The sequence below is a fragment of the Chrysochloris asiatica genome, unplaced genomic scaffold (assembly GCF_000296735.1).
Source record: "Chrysochloris asiatica unplaced genomic scaffold, ChrAsi1.0 scaffold00027, whole genome shotgun sequence".
Taxonomy (NCBI): domain Eukaryota; kingdom Metazoa; phylum Chordata; class Mammalia; order Afrosoricida; family Chrysochloridae; genus Chrysochloris; species Chrysochloris asiatica.
Window position 1 is genome coordinate 21,793,729 of NW_006408545.1, and position 20,426 is coordinate 21,814,154.

General features: G+C 43.4%; 1 protein-coding gene across 1 annotated transcript; it reads right to left on the reverse strand.

Annotated features, from left to right (window-relative positions):
* Positions 1-3,107: 3,107 nt before the first annotated feature.
* LOC102813236 (chromosome unknown open reading frame, human C6orf203) lies at positions 3,108-10,392 on the reverse strand. The gene is made up of 3 exons (XM_006839957.1): positions 9,920-10,392; positions 7,665-7,737; positions 3,108-3,287 (listed from the first exon to the last, which is right to left on the reverse strand). The coding sequence occupies exons 1-3, from the start codon at positions 10,384-10,386 to the stop codon at positions 3,108-3,110; spliced, it is 720 nt and encodes a 239-aa protein (XP_006840020.1). The 5' UTR covers positions 10,387-10,392.
* Between the last annotated feature and the right edge of the window lie 10,034 nt (positions 10,393-20,426).

Sequence of the window (20,426 nt, forward strand, 5' to 3'; positions counted from 1 at the left end):
GATGCTGTGTGTTAGGTGATGGGCTGCTAACCAAAGGTTACCAACCAAAAGGTCTGTGTTCTACTCACCAGCTGCTCTGTGGGAGAAAGATGAGATGGTCTGCTTTCATAAAGATTTAGTCTCAGAAGTCCTATGTAGAATCCCTATAAGTGTGAATTAACTCGATGGCGGTGCATTTGGTTTGGTTTTTGAAATATACTTTACTCCATTTTCATGTTCATTTGAATGGGCCGTTGTTTCTGTGTTCTTTGTGTCCTGTTATTTTTTTGTTAGGGTACTGACATTTTTAAGGGTGTTAACTTTCTCAGTTTTGCTAGTATTTGGTGTTTTTGACCACACTACTTTCTGTAGAAACTCATTGCTTACCTTTTTTTCTCACTGTGATAGTTCCTTCTTGGTTCCTGGTTTAATTGGAATTCCAAAGCTCTAGATTTCATTTTTCAATTTCTAATTTCTCCCAAACCCTTCAGAAAACATGTTGTGGTCAGTCTGTCCACCAGTGGGCACCACCACTCAGGCACTAGTGTGCACTAATCAATCTGTCCCCTCTCTCTGGTCATTACTCCTTTCTCTTTTTTTGTTTCTGCAATCATATTTTGTGATAAAATAAAAATATGATTTTATCATATATCACAGCTAGAGAGGTCCCTTCTGAGCTTGGTGTTGCCCTTTAGTTTTGCCCAAGTTTTCCTTCCCTGCTCTGTGGAATTTGCTTATATCCCAGTCAGCATTCTGGGGAAGCACAGGCTGACTTTCTCCATTTCAGGAGGATGTGGGGCTGGCGCTCCCCAGGGGAATTCTGGAAAATAATGGGCTGCTTTCAGAACCCCAGCTGCTCTATCTGGGCTGTGGGAGCAGTCTCCACTTAGGTGGTCTACTTCCTGACTCCACTGTAGGAAACTTTCTGTAGGATTGGTTATCAGTCCAATAGTCAAGAGTTGGAGAAGTCACACTCCAAACAGACCCCTGGGAGTTCTGCCTTGTTGCTACCAGAGGCTGTGCTGTAGCCTCCAGTCAACTGTAAGGGTAAACCAAACCAAACCAAACCCACTCCATCAAATTGATTCTGAGTCAGAGCAACCATACTACATAGGGTTTCCAGGGCTGTAAATCTTTACCGTAGGCAAAAGTCTTCCTTTTTCTCCTGCCGAAGAGCTGGCTTATTCAAACTGCTGACTTTATAGATAGCAACCCAAAACATAACCCACTACATATCACCAGAATGGATAGGGTTTATAAATTAGGTGCTTAGCAAGGAAGACATATATACATCGAATTAAAGAGAATAGGCCATTTAGGTCAGCAGTTCAAAACCACCAGTGGTTCCACAGGAGAAAGATGAGGCTTTCTGCTCCTGTAAAGATTGACAGCCTTGGAAACTCTTTATGGGGCCGCTATGAGTCAGAACCGACTCCACGGCACACCACCACTACCACTTGGTAGCACTGGCTGCTAACCAAAGGGGGTCAGTGATTTGAACCACTACATGCTCTGTGAGAGGATCCACAGGGAAGCAGGTAGTGTACTTGTAGATGCCACTACATGGGTTTTCTGTAGCAGTTTGCAACAACTTGGCAATCAACAATTACCAGGTGGGGTTGTGGTGTCACACTCTGGTTAGATCCCAGTGGAGGTCTGCTTTGTTGCTATCAGAAACCCCTGTGAGTGCAGCCTTTACACACTGGGGGAAGAGATGTGGAAGAAGTGATTTTTCATTTTCCTTCCATCTGTGACTCATTGATTTGTTGATTCTTCTGTCTGTAGGTTTGTTTTTTTTTTAAGTTTTTATTGTGATGTCTGTAGTGTTTTTAACCCAACCCAATCTACCAGAGCTCTGGTAGCGTAGTGGTTACGAATCAGGCCACGAACCTCAGGGTCAGCAGTTTGAAAACTACCAGCTGTTCCACAGGAGAAATATGAGGCTTTCTGCTCCCGTAGATTTACAGCCTCGGAAACCCTGTATAGGGTCGCTATGAGTTGGAACCGATTCCACGGCACACCACCACCAACCAATCTCCCAGAATCTGAACTGACCTTTCCCAGAGCTAAGCAGCAGCCCCTGCAAATCTGCAAACGATCTTAATTACAGATGCCCTTCCTTAGATGATGTTTACTGTATGTGTATGTCCCTGCTACTTGTTAAGTGCTTAGTCCATTCCAATTCAGTGACTGTTTAGGGTTTCCAAGTAGCAGCTGGTAGATTTGAAATGCCAATACCATTAGCAGTCCAATGCTTGACCTATTTTTTAGGCTTGGACCGCTCTAACATCATTTTTAGAATTAGAATAATTGTTCTCTCCACTTACAAAATCTGTGTATCTCCAACTTTTAGTTGAATTTCAGCCGTCAGCACATCAGCCTAAAGGAAATTGTTTAGGTTTCTAGGTTCACAAATCGTCTGTCATGTTTTCATTTTCTCACAGCCCTTTAAAGATGTAAAAACTATTCTTACCTGGAGGGCCACACAAAAACAAGTCTTGGGCTGTCTCATTTACTGACACCTGCCTAAACAATTTCAAATGGGCCCTATTGGACCTGTAATGGAATTAGTTGAAACAACTACTCATCCAGATTGAAGACAAATTAAAGGGGACAAGGACAACATGTTGGTAATTCAGGAACGTAGGCAGAGACCGGGCTCTCCCAATGCTTCTCCCCTAAGCATGTGAAGGTGGCCTTGACTTTGCTTTGTATAGCTGTAAGCCTGAACCCCAGGAAGCTGAGCTGACAGAGATAACGCTGAAATACAAACACTAAGAAATAAGGCTGGTTTATTTTACAATGACTCATGAGGTAGTTAATGTGGGAAAAGCAGGCAAAGTCATTACAAAATTCTCTGGGCTTAGTTCATTCAGCCCAGATCTCAATCTGGACACAGTTCACATGGTGATGGGGAGCGGAAGAGGTCAAAATGAGCCCAGACCAAGCCCTGGAGGGAAAGTCAGGCCACAGCAGGTATCTTCAAGGTATAGATCCCAATTTCCACAAAATGGCTAGGCAGATTCCACAAATGGTAAGAGAACTTTATTTTAATGAAAAGCGTCCTCCTTTAAGCTGGCCACTGCCCCACCACTAGAAAGCAGCTTTAGCTCTACAAAACCATCCAATTATTTAGACACAGTCTTCTTGGGCAACTCCAACTTCTTCCACCGCCGTAACACCACTCTGTGTTTCTCACTTTCTGTCTTCTCTTCAAACACTTTTTTCAGGAGAATTCGCATTACTGTGTCTGTTTCTCCTTCTTTGTTCTCTCCAATGAGAAGGTCCAATGTATCACCCACTTTCACCTGAAAAGTATAACGAAACTATCTTAATCTAGGTCAAGGCAAACATCCCTGGAGTTTTTACCATAGGATATATAATCAGTCAGAGGGTGGCTAAGAAAAGGCCCTGGGTCTGCTGTGAACACTAGAACAATGATTTGTCCCAGGTCCCTTGGGTGAAAGGGCTTCACTTGAAGGGTGCCTCAAACACTCATAAGAGCATCCTCCCTTCAGACCCAGACAACTGGCCATTTGTGGGCAGTCCTCACTTGCTCTGGCTCTCTTGTCAGGGTTACAAAAGTACTTGGAGGCATTTATTTTGGTAACACTGGCATTACACAGAAAGTGGGGCCTAGGTGGCACAAAGGGTTAAGCACTCAACTAACTGAAAGGTTGGCTGGTAGGACCCACCCAGAGGTGGCTTGGAAGAAATGAAAAGTCTGGGAATTTGCCATAAAAACTCTATGGAGCACATTCTATCCTACAACACATGGGGTTACGATGAGTCACAATTGATTTGATGGCAATGGGTAATTACATACAATGAGAAGAAAATTTCCAGTGTAACACTTTTCACTGATTTCAATCTAGATAAGCTAACTTAACTCATAGGGTAGCTGGCTGGAAATCAGTCACTGTGGACTGATGGACAGTTATACCTTGTAGAGAAATGGAAGGAAACTGCTTCTTCACTTGATTGGTCTCACTGATGTCACATACTAAGAGAGGCAGAAGTCAACTCACAAAGTTAGAATGCCAAATAATAGACAGTTAAAGTTTGATGGCTAAAGTCAAACCCACTGTGGCCCAAGCTGGTAGCTCTGGGTTGAACTACAAGTGCAGGGTACTCTCGGGGTAGCTGCTCAGGACAATGCTGCCACTGTGGCCAGCCCATGAACAGACATCTGTTCCTAGCAGCTTGGGATTCCAAGGGATCAACCCAATAACCCAAGTAGAGGCTAATCCAGCCCAGATACCACATGCTTCCTCTTCTACTAAGACACAAACCAGGGACGACCTGGGGCCATCTTAGACCCGTCACTACTGCCTCCAATGAGAGAGCAACCCTATGTGTGGGTCACTGACTCCAACTGGGTACCTGTGGCCATTAAAAAGCCACCTGGAAGGCTTTGGATTAGGGAGCTTGGTGCCAGATGCTGACTTTTACCTAATTTCCAATTAATGCTCTCTGAGGCAGTCCTAACATGGTCAGAAGGTTCTGTACTTCAGCAGAGCAAGGCCTTTTATCTGTTCTCCCACCCACTCAAAGCCCTCTGCAGGCCAGAACGCTCCCCTACAGCATAGACACACACTCCTGCTCTGTCATGGCGCCCACACCATCACTCATGGGTAGCCCAGTGTAGCTCATGAAGGGGCAGATTTTAAATCATTACCTACCTCCCCTCTGAGCTGAGAAGCAGATAGGTCCACCCCACAGGTGGGCATCAAGACTACTTCTCCCATGCTTTTAAGGTAAGAGCTATGCCCAGGAAGTAGGGAGGGTGGGGTGATGGTCCTGTCCTCCTGTAGTTCTGGGTTTAATTTAAAAACATACCACCTCAGCCCAACTGTCTGATGTTGCTACCTTTTATGGTGTAATTTTATTTCATTAAAATTCATCTTTGATAAGAAGTCTAGACTCCTATAAAGTATATGCAAAGAAAGGTTCTGGGTGTATCCTTTCAGAAACACACTGTATCAGGTCTGGCCCTCAAAGGGAGAATAAGCCAGTGTGGAGCTGAAGAGTGAGTCCCTTTGGGGGCTTACTCCCAGAGCAGAGAATAGAGGGGCTATGTCTGCTTTACTCAGTTCATCCCAGGAAAGGATGAACTAGAGAGGCTCTAGCCCCTCTATTTTGGGCTCTCCACACACTGCTCTCCACAGTGGTTGCCCAGCACTTCCAGAATACTCTAGCTCACAGCTTCTGGGCAAGCTCAGCCACAGGGAGCCAGGGTCAGAGCAAGTGCCTGCCCTCCAGGATCAGCAGCCAGGGAGGCAGCTTTATTCACCTCCAAGGCCCTATCGTTTATCACATGGGAGACTGGACCAGCAGACACAAAGCAAAACTGGCTGGGATTAGGGGCTGCTCCCAATATCTACATTTCAAATCTCCCCTTAGCTGCAGTTACTATGGCTACCAAGCCTCCTAGTAACAAGGCAGCCAAGTGTTAATACTGGCCCCTTCCTCTGCTGACCCTCAGGAGAAATCTGGAAGGCAGCCGAGACAATAGAACACCCAAGGCAGAATGAAGCAGCAGCAATTAGGCTGTAGTTAACAATATCTCAAAGCAGGGGGGAAGAAATAGGCTTGTAGGATTTGTAAATGAGGCCCTGGCACAGAGGCAGCATGTTAAGGGGTAATCATTCCTTACTCCAGGAACTCACAGCCTTCTCTTTGGAATACTGGTTGAGAAAGGGGCTGGGCTAAAATCTGAGGATAACCATTAGTAGAGAAGAAGGGTGGATTTTCCGCATGTGGGAAGTGCCAGTGTTTGTGCTGCTCACCGGGCATTGACACCCTCGCCAAGCACTGTCAGGGGAGATGTGACGGTGGGCCTTTGTGACTCTTGTGACTCGAAGGTATGAGAAAGGCATGAGTGCTTTCCCTTATTCTGTCCATTTAGCCACACGAATCTGTGTGATCCTACAGGGCAAGAACGCTAAAGAAAACCTCAGTGCTCAGCAGATCCAGGCTGACATACTCAAACTATCTCAGAGTAAGAAGATGTAGATCCAATCCTTCAACCCCAGGGCTGTTTTGAAACGCGAAAGCATAAATAAAACCACCTCCGAAAAGTGTCTAATTTCCTTGGAACATTTGTTCCCTGGACACTGGCTCCCCATAGTCAGGTTATATCTTCTAATGCCTCATAAATCTTGTGGCTTCCAAACTTTTAAACACTGCCATTGTGTTTGGAGTCCTGGTGTGGTGCTGAAGGGTAAGCACTGGACTGCACAGTCAGTTTGAATACAAGTTGGCAGCTCAAATCCACCAAGCCACTCCTCGGAAACCCTCGCTATGAGTCGGAACCATCTTGATGGCACTTAACAACAATTGTGTTTTGTAGAGTCCTAGTATGACGTGTAGGATGAGCACTGGACGCTAACCGCAAGGTTAGCGGCTCAAACTCCCCTGCTGCTCCTCAGAAATCCTATACAGGTTCACTGTGTGTCAGAACTAAAGTCAACAGCACTTACTAACAATATAGAGTTTTGTGGATGTCCTGGTGTGGTGCTGTAGGATGAGCACTGGACAGCGAATCACTACGATGGCAGTTCAAATCCACCAGCTGCTACTGAGACTCTATACAGGGTTGCTATGATTTGGAACTGACTTGACAACACTGTAACAACTGTGTCTTGTAAACTTTGACAATCATTTTATTGTTTTATCCAATTATAAAGTGATATATACCGTACAAAATTCAGACAATAAAAAGCAAGAAGAAAATTAACGTAACCCATAATATCACACTCAGAAATAACTGTTCCGACCCACAGCAACTCTGCATAGGGTTTCTGAGAGTGGCTGATGAATCTGAACTGCCTACCTTGTGGTCACCAGTCCAGTGCTTATCCTATAGCACCACACCAGGACTCCAGAGATAATTAGTGCCATTACTATTCTAATTCCAGACATATGTATATGTAATAGTTTACACAGCTAATAGAATTTATATGTATGTTTGTGATTTATAAGGTGCCCTGGTGGTATAGTGGGTAAGCATTGGACTGCTAACCACAAGTTTAGCTTCACAGCAGAAAGCTGGGGCTGTCTGCTCCCCTATAGATGCTCAGTCTTGGAGATCCTACACAGGCTTGTTCTGAGTCGGAATCACCTAGGTGGCAGTGGATATGATTAACTGTTCAAAATGGATATTGTCAATACATTTTCTTGTAATTGACTTCTTGCACTTAGCAACAGTGTTGATACGGATGGACCTGTGAGAAAGTGGACTGTCGTTTCTAACAACCTGCCACATATTCCTCGTTCTGTCTCCCGGGCTTGTGTACACAGCAGCACTCCAGCAGGTGCTTGAGGGTGGGGGTACGGTGCTGCTGAGCTGCACAGAATCACACATCTGCTCAGACACACCCAATCGACAAAACCTCCATGAGGATCAAATGTTTCATTTTAACCTAATTAGGGTGACTCCATAGGGTTAACACTCATAACTTGGAGACTTAGTTAATGGAGTTTTACCAGTACTGATAGTGGCTTGTCTTAAAATTTTAAAGAAAAGGGGGAAGTTTCAAACTTCAGAAAGTCACTAATGCTGCGAAAGAGACAGTGGTGTGTGTGACTGACCAGAGAGGCCCTGACAGCGGTTGGGCAGACACAGACCAGGAGCCCCGCTCCAAGGAAGAAGGTTGCTACTCTACACAGGTCTAATATCTCACCGTTCTGCTTTTCTTCCATAATTTTTCCCCATTCAGCCTGAGTTCACCTTTGTAGAATGCATCTTCCACTTTGCTATTTAAAAAAAAAAGAAAAAAGTGCTTTAAAATAGAAATATTTTCAGAACCTCTATATAAGTTTGAAAAAAAGACTGCCATTAATATTTAGTCTGACAGTGACTGATATCCCCCACAAATCCTCCATTCTGGGTGCTGGGAATATGAAAGTCAACTGCTCCCTCCCGTACCGAAAACAGGAAGACCACAGGGCACTTCTGAATAGATGCTGAACTACTGTGCACTATCGGGCAGTCAGTGAGTAGGCTGATGGGATTTCAGACAAGCTGTACTTGGGGTCAGGGAACCAGGGGACCCCACTCCACTTGACTCCCTAAGCAGCAACACCTGCCTGCCAAGGCTGTAGCCCTGGTGATTCATGATGCCAAAGTGAGTGGGCACTTCCTTCCTTCACATACCACCTCATCTGTACCCTGAGAGAGAGAAAGAACCCTGTTAGTCTGCACTGAAGTTGGGAAAATCCCAACACAGCAGCTGCTCATCTCCCCGAATTTCATCCACCGGGGCAACCAGACCAGGGGAGGATGTGGACTAACGACAGATCCTTTTGATAATCTGACTCAGGGTAACTGGTATTTGGGACTTTGCGTAATAAAGCAGTAGCTAACTACCCTGGGGAAGGGGAGAGGCTGCTTTATGAACTTGCCATCAAATCCTGATCAGGGTGCCAAGATGGAGGCCTAGGAGCTCAGTGTCCTCTTTGTGAGCCTCCCAAGCTTCATGGATTAAAAAATTAAACTATGCCATTAAACTATGCCACAAAGGCACAGATTACACAAGGAAATATTTTGGAATTTATGATTCTTACCACAGTTCTCACCTTGCATACAGTATGTACACAATGCTTGCTACGGAATGAATGAACAGTGAGGGTGACGGTTATTTTAGTCTAAGCAGAGAAAACGTGAGAACATTAAAGAAATCTTGAAAATTATACTTACCCTTTCTAGGTATTCTTTGTGAACATTCATACTTAGCACTCTTTTCCCCCCATCAAAGCTAACATCTATTGAGCACCTACTATGTGTTAGGACATATGCTTTAGATTCTTGTTGTTGTTGTTGTGTGCCGTGGAGTCGGTTCTGACTCATAGCGACCCTGTATAGGGTTTTTGAGGCTGTAAATCTATACGGGAGCAGAAAGCTTCATCTTTCTCCCGCGGAACAGCTGGTAGTTTCAAACTGCTGACCTTGAGGTTTGCAGCCCAATTCGTAACCACTACATGACCAGACCTCCTTTAGATAGCTAAGATAGTCATTTCACGCTTACACCCACCTTCTAAAATAGGTTCTATTATCCCCATTTCACAGGTGAGGAGACTGAGGTACAGAGAGGTTAAGTAACTTGCCTAAAGTTGTACAGAGTTAACATGCAATCACTACCAGTCTGATTCCAAAGTCTGCATTTGTAACTACCACTATTTGCTGTTTCTCTTGACTCTAAGAGGTACCTTCTGACACTGCAGCATTTATGAAATCCAGGTGTGCCTCATGTTTGCTATGTGTGAGTGTGGCAACTGATTCTCTCAAGAAGCTGCTATTAAATGACTCATAATTAACTGTGGAGTTCTGGTGTAGTGCTGTGGGTTAACGTGTGGACTGTTAATGCAAAGTCGTTTGAACCACTAGACTCTCGGAACCGACTTGATGGCACTTATCAACAACAACAATAAACTGTGTCTTAGAATCAAGAAAGTATGGCAGTTACTTGACTTCTCTGGGAATCAGTTTTCCCACATATAGAATATAATGACTGAAATGGGTTATACTTACACGAGATCCTTTCACATCTATGGCTACACTCTACCACAATATGGGCCAAGTCATTATTTGTAATGCTGCATTAAAATAAACCTTAAACCAAAATATCCCAAGTCTTCTTAAAACCATAGTGAAAAATATCTTCCTTGAGCATTATGCTCTTTTAAGGATCCACACGGGAATGATATGACAACAACAACTCGAAATATTCTATTGGACCCTTAGGAGGTAGTGAATTTGTTAACGGGGGAGGAACAGCTCCAAAAAGGAGGGTGAGACTGGCTACACAGGGCCACAAAAGTAACTGTCCATGTAGAAATGACTGGACTGGTGTATGGTTGGCTGTGTCTATTCTCAGCAACAACTCATGTAAAAAACCAGCATGCAGTGGAGTTTTAACAAAATACGCATCCTACTCACTTTCTTCCAACATCTAGGCCTGTCTTCAGGATCACATCATACCGGAAAGACTGCACCACCTTTTCCAGGTCTTTGTAGTCTCTGGCCACGGTGGGATCATCCTCAGGTTCCTCTTCCTGCTCACTCATCTCACTACCATCCCGCTCTTCATCAGAGTCTTCCTCCACTGCGTGCAGAGTCTTTTTAGTAGATTTCTTAGAGCTTATATTACTTTTGAGTCTTATGGAGAAAGGAAAAACATATTCCGGAGATATTAAAAGCCCTGAGAGTCTCAGTGAGAAAATATTATGGAAAAGTGTTTTATAGTTTGATGCATTTAACTTGGTATTAGGAAGATGTAAGCATCGATTCCAGGAAGCACAGAGTTTGTATGAAGAAATTGTCCCCCGGAGTACTCCCCAGAGTCCAGTACAGGCATTTGGCTTTCTTAGAACACTGGCAGGCAATCTGCAACCAGTCAAAGCCATGGCTCACACAACCTGAAACAAACAACAATTCTCTTATTTCACAAGTACAGAGCTGGAGTGTTCTTACAGCAAAAACCATGCACACCATGAGCACGTTTTACCTAATGCTATACGTATCCTCTCCTAGAAAAGGCCAGTCCACACCTACTGCGGCCTCTGCACCTTCCCATAGGGTGTCTTCTAGCTATAATTATAATATGTGCAAAAGAACTGGTTCTACTCTTCTCCCTTCTCCAAATTAGCCCTGGGTAATGTTTGCTAATGAAAGCTATAATAATGTAATTGCTAAGTGCCCTGGAGTCAGTTCCAACTTACAGACTTGATACAGAGTTTCTGAGGAGTGGCGGGTGGGTTTGAACCAGTGATTTTATGGTTAGCAGTCCACTGGTTATCCTGGTGGTGGTAGTGGTTGTGTGCCATTAAGTCAGTTCCCACTCATAGCGACCCTGTAAAGCGTTTCCAAGGAGCAGCTGGATTTGAACCACTGGCCTTGTGGTTAGCAGTCAATGCTTACTTATCCTACAGAGAAAGGTTGTTGTTGACTTCATAAAACCCAGAATGAATCTCTAAACTTTGTATCAACCTCCAACTTCAGCAAATCAGCACTAGGAAGGAGCAACTGGACAGAACAGTTGGAAGACAGATCACAGTCTCACTTTTAAACAGAGGCATTAACTTGCTGAGAAGGAAGGGGCCTGGAGACCCAATAACTGGGTACTTGTTTTCTGAGGCACCAAGATGCTGACAAGTTTAAGTTTAAAAGCAACCAATTCCTACCATTAACCTCAAACACAACAGAAATGATCATTTGATGGCGGCTTTTGATGGCAGTTTCCCGAAGTTCAGTAAGATGGCCTTGGAGATCATGGTGTAGTAATACAAGAAGGGTTTCCATATGGCCAACACCCTCATACTTTTGAGTCTGCAAATGACTTTCCTTTGGTGCCAAGGTTATACTTTGCGATCTTTTCTTTGATACTAAGTCTCACCCCCACTTTCCATTCATCACAAATCCGACAGCAGCAATTATATGTAAGTTTCATTCACAAGCACAAAGCAACTCATAACCTTCTGAGCCTCAAGTCTGCTGGCATAAATGAGGCAGACAACACAAGCTCTATTACCTACCACTCATGGGTCCCCAATTTATGTCTAAGTCTCTAAAATGAGGCATATTGCTCTTGTTGTTAAGTGCCCTGGAGTGGTTCCAACTCATAGCAACTCTGTATGGGGTTTCTCAGGAACGACTGGTAGGTTTGAACCAATAACCTTGTAGTTAGCAGTCTAGTGCTTATCTTACAGCACCATACCAGGAATTCAAAATGAGATTTATAGCAGGCTCAATTTATGAGCTGTTTTCAACACAAGTATAATTTGAAATAAACTTAAAATGCTATAAAAGCCAGAGTACTCTAAATTACTGACTAGAAATTAAATACTTTAAAAAGAAATACTGCAAGAACTTGTCTTACATAGTCTGTATAATTTAATACAGAATGAATATTACCCTTTTGTAGGGGGAACTTTAAATTTTTTATGTTGTTGTTAAGTACCGTGGAGTCGGGGTTCCGACTCAGCGACCTTGTACAGGGTTTCCGAGGCTATAAATCTTTACGGGAGCAGAAAGCCTCATCTTTCTCCCGCAGAACGGCTGGTAGTTTCGAACTGCCGACCTTGAGGTTAGCAGCCCGATTCATAACCACTACGCTACCAGAGCTCCTTTTAAATTTTATATAAGCAGGGACAAAGGACGGAAATGGGTTATTTCATGAGTTCACGCCTTCTGTATTTCATAGACTTGTACGGTGCTCTAGGGTAAGCACTGAACTGCGAACCACAAGGTCGGCAGTTCGAGCCCCCAGCCTCTCGGCAGGAGAAAGATGAAGCTTTCTGCTCCCGTGTAGATTTACAGCCTCAGACACCCGATGAGGGTCATTGTGAGTCGGAACCGGCTCCACGGAACACCACCACCATTCGTCTGTCAAACAGGCATAACTCAGTTGACCTTTAGTATGGTTGATTCCTTTTACAATCGGCTCCACTGCACTTAACAAGAAACGGCGGGGCTGGGATGCTCACCGCAGGAAGCCCACAAAATCGGAACTAACCTAAGGCTGCCAGGAAAACCAGATTTGGGATCCAAAAGCAACTGTGTCCTTGACCTACGAGAACCTGGGAATCGCTGCCCGTTCCTGGACCTGTTCTGTAAGATGGAGAACCTGATTAAATGCTTCTAGGTCTATCTGCAGCTAAAAACAACAAAATTTCCTGCTGGCGTCCTCGGAGGCTGACCACTGAGTCAGGGTCGGGTTCCTCTCGTTTCCTCCCACCCCCGCGAGCTGCGCACCTTCTTCGGATCACCAAGGTCAAGGGAAAGTGGACACAAGCGACCTCGGGCTCGGAGTGTGCGTTTGCAGGAAGCCGCAGCGGTCGGGCCCAAGGGCACTCAGCCCCCGCCTGCCTGGCTCCCACGACTCCTTCAATTCCCGGACAAGCGAGGCAACCCGCGACTAGCAGGGTAAGGACAGCGCGCTGAGGCTCCTGCGGAGACCCGGCCGGAGCACAGGTGAAGCAGCGGAACTCAGCGCGCTCCAACTCACAGATGCGCAAGGTGAAGCAACAGAGGGGCGCGCGGGCCGGGGGCGCGGCTTAGTGGCCGTGACGGCCAGGCGCGTCCGGCAGGGGCGCACTTACCTGCACGTCAAGGCCGCTCTGGCCGCCTTCTTCTCTGCAGCGCCGACCACTGGCCTCCAGGTCCCCGGCTTGGGCCCCGCCCCTTCCGCCTGCGTTGGCGCGGTGAGAGCGGGCCAGGCGGCTCGCGCGGGCGCGACGGCGGCCGTGCAGCGACCCCTGCTGGAAGCCGCAAATCGGAGGACTGCGTCGGCCCCAGCGGCCACAGTTGCTGTTAAATGCCATTGAACGTTACAGACCCATAGAGACCTTATCACAGCAGAACGAAACACTGCCCCATCCAGGGACAACCTCACTACTGTTGCCACGCTTGAGTGCATCGATGTTGCCACTTGGCCAATCCATCTCGTTTTCAGTCTTCCTCTTTTTCTCTGACCCTCCACTTTACCAAATATGATATCCTTCTCCAGCGACTGGTCCCTCCTGACGATATGTCCAAAGTATGAGAGACGAAGTTTGGTCATCTTGGCCTCTAAGGAGCACTCTGGCTGCACTTCTTCCAAAACGGATCTATTGGTTCTTTTGGCAGCCCATGCACTTTCAATATTCAATATTCAATATTCTCCTCCAACACAAAAGCATCAATTCTACAGTCTTCCTTATTCACTGTACAGTTTTCGCATATGAGGTTATTGAAAATACCATGGCTTGGGTCAGGCGCACCTTAGTCCTCAAGCTCACATCTTTGCTCTTCAACACTTTAAAAAGGTTTTGTGCAGCAGATTTGCCGAATGCAATATGTCATTTGATTTCTTGACTGCTGGCTTCCGTGAGTGTTGATAGTTGATCCAAGAAGAATGAAGTCCTTGACAACTTCAATCTTTTCTCCGTTGATAAGAATGTTGTTTATTGGTCCTACGGTGAGGATTTTTGTTTTCTTTACATTGAGTTGTAATCCATACTGAAGGCTGTGCTCTTTGGTCTTTATTAGTAAATGTTTTAAGTCCTCTTCACTTTCAGCAAGCAAGGCTGTATCATCTCCATATCTCAGGTTGTTAATGAGTCTTCCTCCAAACCTGATGCCACGTCTTTCTTCATATAACCCCGCTTCTCGGATTTTTTGCTCAGCATACAGGTTCAATAAGTATGGTGACAGAATGCAACCCCCTGTTGCACACCTTTCTTAATTTTAAACCATTCAGTGTTCCCATGTTCTGTTCCAACAACTGCTTCTTGGTCCAGGTACAGATTCCTCATGAGCACAATTAAGTGTTCCGGAATACTCATATTTCGCAATGTTGTCCATAGCTTGTCATGATCCACACAATCAAAAGCCTTTGCGTAGTCAATAAAGCACAGGTAAACATCTTTCTGGTATTCTCTGCATTCAGCCAAAATCCATCGGACATCAGCAATGATATCTCTCGTTCCACGGCCTCTTCTGAATCCAGCTTGAACCTCTGGAAGTTCTCTGTCAATGTATGACTGTAGCCGTTTCTGTATTACCTTTAGCAAAGCTTTACTCGCATGGGATATCAAAGAGATTGTCCGATGATTTCTGCATTCCATTGGGTCACCACCTCTATTTGGAATGGGCACACATATGGATCTCTTCCAATCAGTCAGCCAGACAGTTGTCTTCCAAATTTCTTGGCAGAGATGAGTGAGTGCCTCCTGTGCCGCCTCACTTTCTTGAAAGATTTCAATTTTGATTCTAGTACTCTTAGCCAGATGAAGAAGCTGGATAGGCACTGTGTAATCCGAAGCGGTTCTTAGATTCTTTGAGATCACCAACACCTTGATGATTTTTGAGAATTGTGGACCTTATCGCCAGAAAAAGGAACACACTTGCCAGAATTTACTGATAATTTAAGGGTCATCCAGAACATCTTTTCAAGTGCAAATGTTATAGGCAACATAATCCTGCAGTAATGATGATGTAAAAAGTCCTGGTGTGGTGCTGTGGGTTAATGCAATGGACTGAAAAGTTTGAACCGCAGGACTGGTGGTTCAAGCTTACCAGCTTGCTCCTTGGATACCCCATATGGAGTTGCTATGGGTCAGTATCAACTCGATGGCACTGAAGAACAACACAGACCTCTGGTAGTGTATTGCTTACAAGTTGGGCTGCTAGCCTCAAGGTCAGCGGTTCGAAACTACCAGCTGTTCTGCAGTAGAAAGATGAGGCTTTCTGCTCCCATAAAGATTTACAGCCTTGGGAACTTATGCAGGGTCGCTATGAGTTGGAGCCAACTCCATGGCATATAACCACCACCATGTGTAATGATACCGCCACTCATCTGTTAAACAGGTGTAACTCAGTTGGTCTTTAATATGCTGTCGTCCCTTTTTCCTCTTCATAACTTTGCTCTCTGTATGCTCCACCACATTCATGGATATAATTCTAGCAAACGTAAAGTGCACATGAAGAAACATTCTCTGAGAAACCTATATAAATTTGTGGGTACAGTCCAACTCTCCCTCCAGTATCCGTTCAGGGTGAGGTGACTACCCATGCATTCACTCGTTAAGTGCCGTGAGCTGGTTCTGACTCATAATGACCCTGATAGGATTTCTGAGGAATGGCTAGTGAGTTTGAACCGCTGATCTTGCAGCGACTGAAACGACCTTTTGGTCCAGTGCTTATCCTATAGCACGACACCAGGACTCCAAATCCACTGTGGTGATGGTGGTTATATGCCACGGAGTCGGTTCCAACTTAGAGCGACCCTGTGTAGGGTTTCCGAGGCTATAAATCTTTAACTTTTGCATGCTTCCCTCTGTCTCCACTACCATCATATTTCCTCTGCTAATCTCCCTCTTGTATATTGCCTGCCCTGTCACCCATGTTAACATGTGTCTGCTCTCTAGCTGTGAATAATTTTCCCTTCTCTTCATCCTCATAACCATCATAGATTCTTTTATCAAGAAAACCTGTTCTTAATGTTTTTACAGCATTGTTCTCATACAAAATTTGTCCTTTTGCAATTTACTAATTTCACTAAGGAGTCCTGGCATGGCACTATGGGATAAGGCACTAGACTGTAAGATTGATTTGAACCACAAGGTTGGTGGTTCAAAGCCACCAGCCACTCCTTAGAAACCCTATACAGGGTCACTATGAGTTGGAACTGACTCGAAGGCACTTCACAACAACAATTTCACTCAGCACAATGCCCTCCAGGTTCATCCATGTTGTGAGATGTTTTGCAGATTTATTATTATTCTTCAGAGTACCATAGTATTCTGTTGTGTGTATGTATTAAAGTTTGCTTAACCATTCTTCTATTGATGGGCATATCTATTTTTTATTGATGAGCATGTCGCCATCTTTTTGATGTGTCTCTTGTAGATAGCATATTGAAGGAACCTATTTTCTTATCCATTCTGCTTTCTCTGTGTCTTGACTGGTACATTTAATCCATTTACGTTCAGTGTAATTATTGATAGGTATGAATTGATTGCTGTCATTTTGCTGAGCGTTTTTTTTTGGGGGGGGGTGCTGCCACATAAATTTCTGCACTGAGTTCATTTTGTTTGTGGATTTTCTTCTCATTTTCATTTCTATTGTGTTAATGTTTACCTAAGGTGCTCTGGTAGCAGAGTGGTTAGGAGTCAGGCTGCTAACCTCATGGTTAGCAGTTCGAAACTACCAGTAGTTCTGTGGGAGAAAAATGAGGCTTACTGCTCCCGTAAAGATTTACAGCCTCGGAAACTCTATGCAGGATTGCTATGAGTCAGAACTGACTCCATGGCATATCACCACCAATGTTTATCTAATCTTTCTGATTTTCCTGTTTTTTTTTTTGTAGGTGTGTTAATTTTCTTTGAGCTTACCCTGTAATTATTTCTGCCCCTGTTTAAAACAGTCTGTTTTATCTTGAAATCTACCTGACTTCCTCATCATTTGGAAGTTCTGTATCTACATTATTCTCTCTTATTGCTTTGTACTTGACTTCATTATAAATTGATAACCTCTGGTTCCCTAGTTGCAGTCTTGTAGGCTTGTTTTACTTTAAATACTTCTGTTTCAGAATTGAATTCTGGATGGTGTTGTCATGTATGTTAATCTCTGGTTGTTGTTTGCTATTGTTGATTTTCAGTCCAAAGAACACCCTTTAGTATATTTTAGTATTCTGTTGAACTGGAAATGCCCTAATTCCATTGTCATATTTGAGGGATAGCTTTTCTGGGTATATTATTCTTGGTTGGCAATCTTTTTCTTTCAGAGTTTTCTAGATGTGATTCCACTGTCTTCTTGCCTGTATGGTTTCTGCTGAGAAATCAGAACTTTGTCCTATTGGTTTTTCTTTATTGGTAACTTTTTGTTTTTCCTGAGCTGCTTTCAGGATTCTCTCTTTGTCTTTATTTTCGGAAAGTTTGATTATGATATAGCTTGGTGATTTTCTTTTGGGGTCTATCCTGTTTGGGGTTCATTCAGCTTCTTGTATGCTTATCTTCTTGTCTTTCATGATGTGAGGAAAAATTTCTTCCAAGTCTTCAATAGTTTTCTCTTTGCTATTGATTGTCTCGTCGTGTTCTGGAATTCTGATCACCCAACCTATAAGTTTTTCCTCTTCATGGTGTCCCACATAACTCTTAGGTTTTCTTCAGATTTTTTTAAGTCTCTTTTCTGATGGTTCTTTTAGCACACCAGTATTGAGAGATTTATCTTCAGGCTCACTAATTCTGTCTTCCATTGCTTTGAATCCACTCCTCTGTCCTTTCAATGCATTTTCCATTTCTGGAATCTTGGTATTAACCTTATGGATTTCTAATTGCAGGTTTTGTATTATTTCAAATTTTGTATTTATTTTGTGCATTTGTTCTTGTAGTGGTTTCCTGTAATCTTCTAAAAGTTTTTTCTGTGTTCACCTTGCTTTCTTAAATCTTTTTGTCAATCATTTGAAGATACCTAATTAGCATTCTTTTGAATTGTTTTTCAGTTAGTTCCATTACCTTTTCTTCTTCAGAAACATTTTCTGGCTCTGTGCCTTGGTAATTTGTTTGAGCCATTCTCTCTTGTTTATTCAGGTGAGCTAAAATTGTCTGTTGTCTCTGAAGCATTGTGGGGTTGTTGTATTTATATTTAATTAATGATTGTATGGTGATGTGTTCTTAGGCTCTCACCAACTATCTTTTGTGGATGAAGTTAGAGAATGAAAACTTGTGCACCATTTTCCATTCACTGTTAGTGCACTTCAGTTTAAGGTGGGTTTGGTTGGTGACCTGGTCATCTAGGAGCTGGTACTGTCTCTTGACCAGTGGGTGGAGCTGCAGAGGGTATGGTTGTGGCTGAACTGTATGGTTTCTTTCTCCTATTGGGTGGGGAAGAGGAGAAAACCCCTCCCACTCACATATACACAAGAAAACAAGATAGAGTAAACAAACAACCAATAATAAAAGAAAAGATAATAAAGGAGAAAAAAAGAAATAAAAACAGGTAGCAACTAGAAAATAAATAAATAAATAAAAAGAGAAAAGAGGGCAGGAAAATGAAGCTATAGATGAGAAAAACAAGAGAGACAATAAAAGGAAGTTAAAAAAACAAACAAACACATGGTAAACCATGGAGAGGAAGATGACAAGAGAAGAGAGTAGAGTAGTAAAATGAAAAAGAGAGAAGGGGGGAAATGAGAAACAGAAGAAAAGAAGGAAAAACAACAATGGAGATATTGTTGTTGTTAAGTGCCATCGAGTCAATCCCAACCCATAGCAACCCTGTGCAGCGTTTCCAAGGAGCAGCTGGTGAACTTGAACCACCGACCTTGCAGTTCAAATGGCTTTGCAGTCTGGTGCATTAACCCACAGCGCCACACCAGGACTCCACAGTGGAGATAGGAAGGATAAAATTCAAGGGAACATAAAGAGAAGAAAGAAAAGAAAGAACACACAATCAAAGAAAAGGAAAAAAATGAAGGGAAGAAACCAAAACGAAAAACAAACTAGTGCAACGTTGGATGGAGAGAAGCAAACTCTGGGAGGCTCCTGGCAGCCAAGGAGCTCATGAAGTGGGCGTGGGAGGGGTGTGGCAGTGGAGTTCCTGGGTGTAGATGGAGTTCCTATAGGCCGAGGTGTTGATGGAGTTGCTTTCAGTGTCTGATAGGAAGGCTCGCTATGAGTCAGAATTGATGCAATGACAGTGGGTATAAAGATCTTATAGTCAGTCAATAGGCAACATCAATAGTTAGCCAAGAAGCATATGATCCAAAATATGAAAGAATAAAGAGAAACTGTCTCAGCCCCCAAATATTTGCTTAATTACTAAGGTCCATATCAAAGAAAATGGCAATTTAAAAAGAAATGTGCTTTTTATTTATTCTCCACACTAGCCTGAAGGACAAACCAAAAATTATAGCTTACCAGCAAAATGAACAGGAAAAGTTCTTTGTATATCTTCAGTATCCTTTGAACCATGTGATTTGGAATGTTCTAAGGGCAGCTTCTCATCTTTTATGTAATTATGTCCAAACTTCAAATCTATAATTTGTTCTAATTTTCTGTGACTCCTCCCCTTACCACCACTCATCCTCCACTAGTCCTCAGCTTCTAAAAACCTCTATTTGGGTGCATAATGTACAGGGAGCTTTGAGCCTTAATCATCAGGAAGAATGAAGGAGGATTGTATTGGTTTATATATCATGTGTTTTTATGTTGGCTTGAAGCATATGAAATTGCTGCTATTTAATCATTTTTAACATACAAAAATGACAATTCCATATGGTTCAGCCTAGTATAGTTATAGTTTTAATAAAAGTAAATCCTATGTTATGGTTATGAGAACTCCCTTTCTCATAAAATGGAGAAAATTTAAAGAGCCATTATAAATTGGGACATATGTTGGTAAACTTTTAAATCCAAGGCTGCTAATTAATTTAAGGAGTCCTGGTGTGGCACTGTAGGATAATCAAGGTCGGTTTGAACCGCAAGCTTGGTGGTTCAAACTCACTAGCCACTGCTCAGAAACCCTACATGAGTCGGCACTGACTCAAGGGCACTTAACAACAGAAACAACTAATTTAATGCTGAATGTATGGAAAGTCATTAAAGTCTGATCTGGAATGAAACCTCTACTTTGAGTCTAAAGGGGAAGAGTATTGGTTGTTTGTTGTCGTTATTGTTATATGCCGTGGAGTCGGTTCCGACTCATAGCAATCCTGTACAGAGTTTCTGAGGCTGTAAATCTTTACAGGAGCAAAAAGCCTCATCTTTCTCCTGTGGAACAGCTGGTAATTTCGAACTGCTGACCTTGCAGTTCACAGCCCGATTTGTTAGGTGCCATCAAATTGGCTCTGACTCATAGCCACCCTATGTATAACACAACAAAACACTGCTTGGTCCGGAAATAAGATCACACATTTTTTTATGTTTGAGCCCATTGTTTCAGCCACTGTGTCACTCCATCTCAT

Excerpts from the sequence above, each read along its gene's own strand:
- LOC102813236 (XM_006839957.1), bottom strand. The coding sequence starts at position 10,386 with ATGGCTTTGACTGGTTGCAGATTGCCTGCCAGTGTTCTAAGAAAGCCA. Across the intron at positions 7,738-9,919 it reads GGCCTAGATGTTGGAAGAAA|CAAAGTGGAAGATGCATTCT; the intron begins GTGAGTAGGATG and ends TTTTTTAAATAG. Across the intron at positions 3,288-7,664 it reads TATGGAAGAAAAGCAGAACG|GTGAAAGTGGGTGATACATT; the intron begins GTGAGATATTAG and ends TATACTTTTCAG.